Source organism: Mandrillus leucophaeus, unplaced genomic scaffold, assembly GCF_000951045.1.
Source record: "Mandrillus leucophaeus isolate KB7577 unplaced genomic scaffold, Mleu.le_1.0 Scaffold208, whole genome shotgun sequence".
Taxonomy (NCBI): Eukaryota; Metazoa; Chordata; class Mammalia; order Primates; family Cercopithecidae; genus Mandrillus; species Mandrillus leucophaeus.
Window position 1 is genome coordinate 2,312,580 of NW_012102121.1, and position 9,951 is coordinate 2,322,530.

At 50.1% G+C, this 9,951-nt stretch overlaps 2 protein-coding genes across 5 annotated transcripts in view; both read right to left on the reverse strand.

Moving 5' to 3' along the window:
• Positions 1-398: 398 nt before the first annotated feature.
• On the reverse strand, positions 399-7,390 carry DCTN3 (dynactin 3 (p22)). 4 transcript variants are annotated; one of them, XM_011980063.1, is made up of 7 exons: positions 7,236-7,390; positions 5,539-5,623; positions 4,748-4,834; positions 2,897-2,980; positions 1,569-1,627; positions 896-955; positions 399-725 (listed from the first exon to the last, which is right to left on the reverse strand). In XM_011980063.1, exons 1-7 carry the CDS (start codon positions 7,329-7,331, stop codon positions 636-638), a joined length of 561 nt encoding a protein of 186 aa, XP_011835453.1. In that variant the 5' UTR covers positions 7,332-7,390; the 3' UTR covers positions 399-635. The 4 variants fall into 4 exon arrangements, with proteins under 4 accessions (XP_011835453.1, XP_011835454.1, XP_011835456.1 ...); XM_011980064.1 differs by having other exon boundaries at positions 896-1,052; XM_011980066.1 differs by lacking the exon at positions 2,897-2,980.
• Positions 7,391-8,324: 934 nt separating this feature from the next.
• The window catches only part of ARID3C (AT rich interactive domain 3C (BRIGHT-like)), a 6,978-nt gene continuing 5,351 nt past the window's right edge, over positions 8,325-9,951 (reverse strand). The window contains exons 4-7 of the mRNA XM_011980150.1: positions 9,500-9,569; positions 9,214-9,391; positions 8,887-8,976; positions 8,325-8,425 (exon numbers count right to left, since the gene is read on the reverse strand). Of these exons, the coding sequence (XP_011835540.1) occupies positions 8,325-8,425; positions 8,887-8,976; positions 9,214-9,391; positions 9,500-9,569 (439 nt within the window). The remainder of the gene's footprint in view (positions 8,426-8,886; positions 8,977-9,213; positions 9,392-9,499; positions 9,570-9,951) is intronic.

Here is a 9,951-nt window from a genome sequence, read left to right on the forward strand (position 1 = left end):
CCCAAGAGAGAAATTTAAAGGCCTTTGCACATGCTGCTCCCTTGGCTCTGAAAGTCCCTGGATATCACTCACCAGGTCCCTTCAGTCCCTTTTTTCTTCTGTGTCCACCTGATAGGACCGCCCTTTTCCTGTACTGTCTATCCTGCTAGCCTGTGCAGGGCAGGGATTAGGTGAGCCCTATCTACTCCCATCATCTGATATTTGGAGGTCTCTTCTTGGTAAATATGGGATAAACGAATATCCTAGTCACACAATCAAATGAGAGCCTTCATCTTGAGAGCTCTACACCTGTCAGAAAGCCAAACCAGGATGAGTTTAGTTCCCAGTCCAACGATTAGGCAGGTTGCCACTTCTGCCCCCCACCACCCCCATCCTAGACCAAGAAGCTAGCACACTCCTCCAGTCATCTCTATGGTTTATTGTCACTGGAATAAGAACACTGATGGGGGGAGGGTGGGTGTTGCAAACTGCAAACCTCAGGTCACCTGACCTCCAACTTTAGAGCTCCACCTGAGTAGAGAGGTGGGCCTTGAATCCAATAAATACAAAGCTTCCTCTGCCTTGTAACAAAGACAGGTTGGCATAGGGCCCTGGAGCCTGACTGCCCAGGCCCACCTTGGGATGGGGAGCAGCTGTCATTCCTCTGCTGGCTTCACTTGCTTGGCGGCCTCTAGCTGGCAAAGTAGCTCATCCCACTGCACAAATTGCTTGGATAGAAGCATTGTCTGGTTGTAGGTCAAGGTGAGAATAGGAGTCTGAGTGAGGAAGTGCATGGAAAGTGGGGAACAGGCAAACATAGGTGGGTGGGATAGGATGAGAGAACGCTAGAGGTGGAACAAAAGGACAGGGCTTAGGGACAGCACCCATTAGGGTCCTAGTTGAGCAGAAAGGATACAGTCTTGTTGTATTCTTCCAGGAGAGCCTTGGACTCCTCAGTGATCTCCACACACTGGTCCTGTAGGGCCAAAGTGTAGCACAGAAAGGAGCCTGGCAAAGCCCACATCTTCCACTAAACTTCCTGCCTTATCAGGGACTCCCACTCCCCATGGAGCCTAAAAAAAGATGATGCTTAACCCCAAAGCCAAAGGAGCAAATGGCTATGGGAGCACTTGCAGGCTCCAGGATGGGTGCCCTAACAGCAGTCCAAAGACTGACGGGAAAGGGAGTGGCCATACATTAAGTAAACATTCCCCCTAGTATATGTCTCCTCTTCTTCTGTCCTTATTTCTGAACTCTCTTTGAACTTTACACTAGGGCCTGGGAATAGTGAAAAAAGAGCTCCTCTACCCACAGTCAAGGACATACAATCCCCAGGAATTCTTGGGTACCTCCCAGCCTCAACCTTATAGTGTCTCAGTAAAGTCCTGCTCTGGGAGGCAGAAGGTTTGGACATGAACCTAGGCAAGTCCCTTTACCTCCCTGGGGCACATGCAAGATAAAGGATAAACCTCAAAGTTTCTTCTGAGCTTACAACAGAAGGGCCTGAAGCTGCTTCCCCAGGTGGCATGAGTGGGGATGAGGTGCTGTGCCACCTCTATCTTCCCTTCTAGTCCTTTCCCCTCCCATACCTGCTGCTGAATGTGGATCTGGGCCAAGTGCTGCAGGCGGGCGGCATGCTCAGGAACGGCTGTAAAACACAACGCACACTGCTGGATGATGCTTGTGCCCTCCCCCGGGACTGCTCAATAGTCTATTAGGTCTTTGGCAGGATTAGAGTATTGAGTGGAGAAGCTAAACAAACGCCAGACTTCATTGACTGCTGCAGCTGGAGGTGGCGGTGGGGGCTCCCTGCCCACTCCAGTCTTACTCCAGGACCCATAGGGAAGGGGAAGATACATGTCCTAAGGAGAAGACAAAACCTTGGGGTTCCCAGTGTTGCTCCCTACCACCACCCCAGTGCTATAAGCAGGACCAGGTAAAGAGAGCTTTGGCTATCATAGGACCTGTCCCTTTGCTCTCAGCCCAGTGGGGCCAGGTCTGCCTGGTCTAGGGAACAGGGAGCCTGAAGATGGATGCCAGGTCCCTAAGCTGGAATCCAACAGCCCGAGGGTTGGCCACCATGCTGGGCTCAAAGCTTAAGGCTGTCAGATATTCAGCAGGCAGCTGATCAGGAGTAGGGAGGGGGAGCTGGCAAAAATACCTCCAGAGACAGACAAGATGGATATCTGGATTCAATTAAAGCCACTGTCTGCTTGTCAAAGTCCAGGCCCAGGGATTGTCTCAGCAGTGCAGCAAAAAGAATTCACATACATTCACGGACCTGGCAGAGACTCTGATAGTAAAATCTGGGTTCTGCAGCACCTTGAAGGAGAGATGCTTGGGGGTAGGTAGAAGGTAAAAGGAATTCTCAGAGCTGGGGACTGCTAGAACTTAGGCTAGAGTTCTCAGGCCCAAATTGTCTGAGGTCCTAAAACTGGGCTCTCTACCCTGGTAATTTTAATTCATGGATGTGGCAAGTACCTCAGGGTGAGGATAAAGATAAGGAACAGGCCAGGCACAGTAGCTTACACCTATAATCCCAGCACTCTGGGAAGCCGAGGCGGGTGGATCACACGGGGCCAGGAGTTTGAGACTAGCCTGGCCAACATGGTGAAACCCCATCTCTACTAAAAATAGCTGGGTGTGGTGGCACACACCTGTAATCCTAGCTACTTGGGAGGCTGAGGTGGGAGGTTTGTTTGAACCGGGAGGCAGAGGTTGCAGTGAGTCAAGATCATGCCACTGCACTCCAGCCTGGGTGACAGAGTAAGACTCTGTCCAAAAAAAAAGAAAAAGAAAAAAAGATAAGGAACAGACCCAACCCGAATCCACATAACCTGAAACACAGGAAAGTCCTGCCCATCCATCCACCTACCTCCCCAACCAGAGTAGGGAAGCTACAACCCCAGAGAGATACCTTTGATGTGAGCACTGTCCAGCATGGGCACCAAGGCATTCACCTGCTCCAGGAGTGCAACCTGGGAGAGGATAAACTGCTCCTCTAAAGCAAAAATGGACAAGATAGTTGCAGTGAAGCAAACATTGCTACGCAGCCCATGTAAGGGCCTGAGGACCTGGCAAGGGAGATGGCTAGGCCCTAGAGCTTTGGACAGTGACTCTGTCCACTACCCCCTTCTCTAGGTGCACATTTCCATCCTGCCCCCAACTCTCCTGGATGCCTCAGGTCTGACCCATCTGAGCCTAAGGAGCCTCTGAATTTCTCCAAATCCCACCTTTCTCCAAGGTTTAACTTTAAGGCCTCTTTTTCTAGCCTCCTATCAACAAACTCAGGGAGCACCTCTTACGCCACAGGATACAAAGTACTTCAGACTTGGATCCCCACACCCAAGGGTCCCTGGGAAGGTCTAAAAGAGGAGATATTGGCAGACTATGCCAGGCAGGTTCTGCTCAGGGGCTCTCAGAGGCATAGACAATTATATGCTGGAGGATTGCTGGGACAGTAATGGAAGAGTCCAGTGAGGAAAGCAGGATCTGGGCTAGGCCCTATATGCACAGGGGATTTTAATGCACTGAAATCCACAGAGTGGGAAGGTTATTCAAGAGAGATGACTGTTATGTGCAAATGCTTAGAGGCAGGAATGCTTGTCAATTAGTAGATGAGAAAGAATTCCATTAGCTGAACTGGAGCAGGGAGAGCACAGGAAACAGAGTTGGATGGGAAGGTAGACCCGGCAGACTGAAAGGTTGTGAATGGCAGACTATGGAATTAGGAATTTATCCTAACAAGGCAGAAGACACTGAGGTTCCAAAGTAGGCCAAGTGACATGCTGGAAACATGTTTTTGTGAAGGTGAGACTGAACCACATGCAGGAAGGGAAAGATTAGGGTCGACAGTATGATTTAGGAGACTGTGCAACCATTCATGTGCAAGTGGATGTACAATTCCTGAGGCAGTGCCACAGGGAGGGATGGAGAGGCTGGACTCAAGAGTCAGTGCAGGAGAATATCTAAACTTGGTGCTTGAGCCATGGCAATTGATCAAGAGCCCTTTGGGAACTCTGACGGCCCTTTTAGCAGGAGTGGCCCATCCTTACCCAGTCCTCAGTGCTGCATTGCACTGATCAGTCTCCTGGGAGACTGATCTCCCATCTGGGTTATAAGCTCAGGTCCCTGAAGCAGAGACCCTGTCTCCCCTAGCTCTGGCTGTACACACGAGGGCAGGGACTTTCTGGTTCACCAGTGTATGCCTCCTCACCTAGGAAAAAACCTGGATCAGAGTAGATGATCATTATACATCTTTTGGATGAATAACAAAGCTCAGAAAACCCTAGCTTATAGAATGGCTGACTGATTAGCAGACATTGCCAAGGCAATAGTTCCTGCCTAGAACTTTGAAACTGCAGAGCTTTCTCACATGAAAGAAAGATGTTGAAACTCATGCCAGTACTCTCTCTTTTCTTTAATGGCAATGCTCTCTGCCCCTATCCTTTCCTAGAAGCTCCTCTGTCTAGTAAGCAGAAGTGAGGAAGGTTCTGAAGGAAAATCCAAGAGGCAGGCTATTGATAGAACACTGGACTAGCTCCCACTATGGCTGGCACCATGGCCTGCAGCTGGCCCAGAGGTATACTGTACTCAATGTCTACTAGAGGATCCACTGGATCCTCAACCCAGAACCAGGCCACAATTCCAGAGAGCAGCATCCAGGGGTTGTATCCATCAGAAGACTGGATGGGGAGGCCATCTCTGTGCTTAACCTCCCCAATGACCCATATCCTCAGATGCATGTACACATGTAGTCCAGCATTACCTGCTAAGATGAATTGCAGCTTAGAAGCATCAGGTATGGCAATGCGGTCGATGTACTCCGGATCCAGGTACTTGATCAGATCTTCAACTAGAAAAGTAGCGAGATGGGAAATGGAATAGGGTTGGGCAGTAGAACACTGCCTTATGAAGGATGTTTGACAAGTGGTCAGCCTTGAGGAGAGCCTTCAATGAGGAGCTGATACCCAACAGTGCTGCTTGAGCAGGGCTCCACCAGGCTCCCTATCCCCACTTCCCTATCTCTCCACTCTCTTCTCTTGAGGTCTCTTCTGACATCAAGCTTCAGAGCTGAAAACACAATTGCCACCACCACTCTGGGCCCTCAGCATTCTCACTGACCTATCCTTATCGAGGGTAGAAGGCCTCTTTTCTCCTAGATGTCAACAAGACAAGCCAGAGCTTTGTCTAATTTCTAGTTACTAAGCAGGTTACTAGCTCTGACATAACCAGGCTCTCAGTGTCTAATTTGTTTCCTGCCTCTTAACTTTGCCTGGGAAATCTCATACCCTTTCTACCCTCCTTCACTAAGAGAAGCTTTCAGGTAGAGCTCTTACCTCATAACTAAGGACACTGTCATGGGCTTGAAGTTTAGCCACAAGGTAGAAAAGCACACCCCAATTTACCAATCGAATTGGGTGCAGGTAAATGTCCTCATAATCTTTCTATCCCCAAAGGGCTATTCCAGTGACTTAATGAACTGAAAGGCTAGGGCCAGGTCCCAGGAAGCCTAGGGATGGGATGTCAGGCAGGCAGGCACATCATGGAAGCACTTACTCTTTTTGTAGAGAATCTTCACCCTCTCCCTCTTGCTGGCAATGTTCCCCAAAGCCACCTGCACCTTGACCAGGCCGTCAGCCACCTGTAAGGGAAGTGGTGGTTAATTCCAAGATATACTACCTGGCTCAAGGCTTGGAAGAGCTAAATAACCCTCATTCTCCTAGACTGTCAAACCTGAATCCCAGTAATCTAGGTTGGCCTCCCTTCTCTAACATTAAAAGAGATGCAGCCCCACCTTCCAGGAATCCTCAAAGTGGAGACAGAGAATCATGTACTCCTTGGGGAGTTTCAAGTCTGATGGGGAAGATAATGAACTATTTTAGAGTCTATGGAATATATAGTATACACAATATATTTTCTGGTTCCTAAGCCCTGGGTTTGGGCATGAGAAATGCAAGCATCCTCATTCAAGCCTTCATGAGCTCTAGATTGGCTGGCCTACCTCTAGCCCTATCCCCTCCACATCAAATTTAGTGTGAGAGATGGAAGAGTCCAAACAACTGGGATCCCAATGATGGTACAATCACTGACTTAGGGAATACAGAAGAGAATCAGGTTAGGGGAGAAAAAGAGTACAGTTAAGAGCATACAGATTGAGTTTGAGATGACTATTGGATAACCAAGTGGAAAAATCCAGTAGACAACTGGACATGAAAGTCTGGTTCTCAGAACAGAAATCTGGACCAGAGATATACATTTGAGACATATTGACATGTAAATAGTAATTGACACCATGGAAGCGAGTAAGCCTACCTAACGTTTAAGGTAGAATGTAAAGAATCCCAATATTAAAGGGTCAAATAGAGGAGGAGACTAAGGAAGTGACTGCACTCACCCAGTTTTTAGAGTAGAGGATGAGGAATGCCAGGGAGGAGGCAAATAACACTGAGAAGCAGTAGTTAAGAGGTAGAAGGAAAACCAGGAGGGTCAGTGTCATTGATTCCAAAGGAAGAGAATGTTTGAGAAGTTAGTTCTGAAATGGGAGCACAGTCTGCTAGTGACAACTAATTCCTCATTTAGTGTACAAACAGACATCATTACCTTGGACGCACTTAGCTCCAGGACATGCCTGACACGCAATTAGAAGTTCTTCAGTAAAAGGTCTTCCCATAGTAGAAAGGTGAGGAGAGAGCACCTGAGCTTCCTAGTTGTCAAAATTCTGTCACTGGTATAAAGCAGTGCTAGTCCACATCTGAACACCCAGTACCCAATCTCTTCCCTTCCTAATCCTGGTCCTTTCAGACCTCACCTCTCACCCTTTGGAGCTTTCCTTATCCACCTCTGCTCTGCCTCCTCATGGGTCCCATGGACCTCTTCCTGCACAATTCATTTAGCAATTAATTACGCAGGGCTCCATGACGGGACTTCCTATCGTGGACTTCAGCTTTTATTGAAACTCTCATTAGTCAGCTTCTCGAGTGTGTCAGGTCTCCCCAACTACAGACCGCGAGGGCAAGGGTGGAGTCTCAGCCACAGTAGGTACCGAGCCCACTCTCAGGCTAGCTTAACCACCCGCAGTGCCCCCTATGACAATGGACCCCGAGGGTCCAATCAGCTCTGGGAGGTTCCAGACCTTTGTTATTTCAAAGGCCGGGCTGCGGAGAACAGGACTGGAGCGGTTGCATCCCGAGGGCCGGGACAGTGGACCGCTCTTGCTCTGTTCCAGAAAGGGACCACCGGACCAGACTACTCACCTTCCGCGAGCCGCGCGCCCCGCCCGGCCCGTACACCCAGCGTTCCAGCTCTTCCACTCGGGCCTGCAGCCGCTGCACGTCAGTCAGACCCGCCATCTCCACTAACGACCCACTTCAGCCGGGAAACGGCCAGAGGGTGGGACGTCCGTCCAAATAGGAAGGCTAGCCAATCCGAGTGCACGAGCAGCTCTTTATGCAGGAAGTGACGTCATGATTCAGCCCTTCAGTACCCGAATTTACTGCTTGGAGCTGTGAAAAGCTGATTACCTTGGCAACGGCTCTGTACCAGCCCTCCCCGGCTTCCAGCGCCTGGTTGTCAAGACAACCTTTGCTTTTCGGGTGCCAAAGAGCTTTCCCCACGCCATTCCCTGAGTTTGCACGTGTTCCAGGGTAGGTCCATTCCCATAGATACATCATTAGAAGGCTCCGTGAGTTACCATAAACTTTTGGAGTCTTCTAAAGTTCAGTTGATTAAGTAACTTGCCCAAGATCACCCGGCACTATAGGGACAGAAATGGGACTTGAACTCAGGTTGTCTGATTCAAGAGACGGAGCTCTTCTATTCTCACGGAACTTTGCTATTCTGCCTTCCCCTCTGAAAGGCCCTGGCCCAAGGCAGCCCATGTTCCACATCATTCCTCCCCACCTCCCATACCCAAACAAGAAAGGAGGCATCAGAGAGGGAGGGATCGCAGCTTTATTGTCTGGATGTGACCTGAGGGATGTCTCTTTCACAGTACCCCAACCCAACCTTTCACTTGGCTCCTGAAGAGAAGCAAGGCTGACTCAAAGGGGTAGGGTTCTAGAGATGACATTGACAGAGGGGACACATGAGGAGATGATAGTGGTTACTGGAGGAAGAACACTTTAGTAGATGCTGCTGGAATTGGCCGGGGAGGAGGTGCCCTCCCTTTACAGTGAGGTAGGTGTAACATCAAAAGAAACTTTGGTTTTAAGTCTACATGGCATGGGAGGTATGGTCCCCTCCCAGGGCTGGGTCCCAGAGTGGGCAGCCAGAAAGAATCAAAGCAGGGGGACTCTTCCCCACTCAGCAATGGGGCTGGGACTCTTAGTTTCAAGTAGGACCTCTTAGGGGAAGGTGCTGGAAGGGGGCCCTGTAGAGGGTGGGGGTGCAGGGTTGGTTGGACCCTGGGAAGCTGGCACAGGCTGGCGGCGGGCAAAGAGGACACCTGGCAAAGGGGTGAGGAGATGGTAGAGGGCAAAAACAAGCAGGAGGGGGTAGGATATGGAAACAGAAGAGGGGAACAAAAGTAAGTGTTCTGGTTGCTAGAACGCTACACACGTACCCCTGCCACAAACCAGTGAGGACAAGCTCCTTGGGTCAGTAAGAGACTCCATTGCTAATGTAGATACCCTCAAACAGGTAAACAATAATATTGATGCTGATACATAGGCCCATGACAAGGCAGACATCCCCTGGTACTCATGCCAGAGAGGTCATGCCTTGTATCCCATGCCATGTAGGCACCCCCTTTAACCCATGCCAGTTTAGCAATCCCCTGAACCCCACGTTACCCATGCAAGTTTAGATATCCCTGAACTTCATGCTAGTAGAGGAAGTCTAAAATCCCCATGCCAGCCTAAATACCCCTGACCCCATGCCAGTGTAGACAGCCTGCAGTACCCATACCAGTGTAGACCACCCCGTTGATCTCTAGGGCCATGTTGATACTGCTGATGCCACTGCCTGCCAGATTAAGAGGCCCATCCAGCCGCTCTTCTGTCCAGGAGGGGGCAGAGGAATCACATTTTGGAGAATCAGACTTCAGACTTATTAATAGAATTTCCCCCCTCCATCCCTGTAGACAGCCCCCATTCCACTTCAGCCCCACACGTATACTCACACAATTGTCTATAAAGGAATCTGTCTGCCCCGTCTCTAACACCTATCAGGTGATGGGTCAATCCTCCCTCAGTGTACAGTCCCGAAGCCCCCTCACAACAAACCCCTCCTCACCCCTCAGGGAAACCTTGCCACGGGGCAGGAAACTGGGGGGCATGCCAGGTCGAGGTGGGTCCATGGGCCCCATCAGCACAGCTCTCTTTTCTGGGGGCTCCTCTGGTGCCAGTTTCTCCCGTGTAGGTCCCAATGCCAGGCCCACAGGCAGTGCCAGGCGAGGGGTTGGAATTCCACTCTCCTCTGGAAGAACAGGTTATTCAGCTCCCCTGGCCAAACCAACCCATCTCTGCATTTGGTTCTCCCCCAGGCCTGGGACCAAAAGAGGTAACTCAAGCTCATGTACCAATCTCTCATCCTTCATTCCATCTATCTTCCCATCCAGAGCCTCAGTCTGGAAGCGCTGAAGCTTTTCTCTAGAGCCCAAAGGATCAATGTACATGTCTAGAGAATTTGGGGGTTGTTTTCGACTGTTGGTTATTAAATAATCCAGGTCACAAGAGGCACAAACTATATGCAAATAGGAGCACTGGGTGGACAGGTGTGGAATGGAGTTGCTGTGATTAAAAGACCTTTTCCTGGCTGGGCGCGGTGGCTAAGCCTGTAATCCCAACACTTTGGGAGGCCGAGGCGAGCGGATCACGTGGTCAGGAGATCGAGACCATCCTGGCTAACATGGTGAAACCCCATCTTTACTAAAAATACAAAGAAGGCCGGGCGCGGTGGCTCAAGCCTGTAATCCCAGCACTTTGGGAGGCCGAGACGGGCGGATCACGAGGTCAGGAGATCGAGACCATC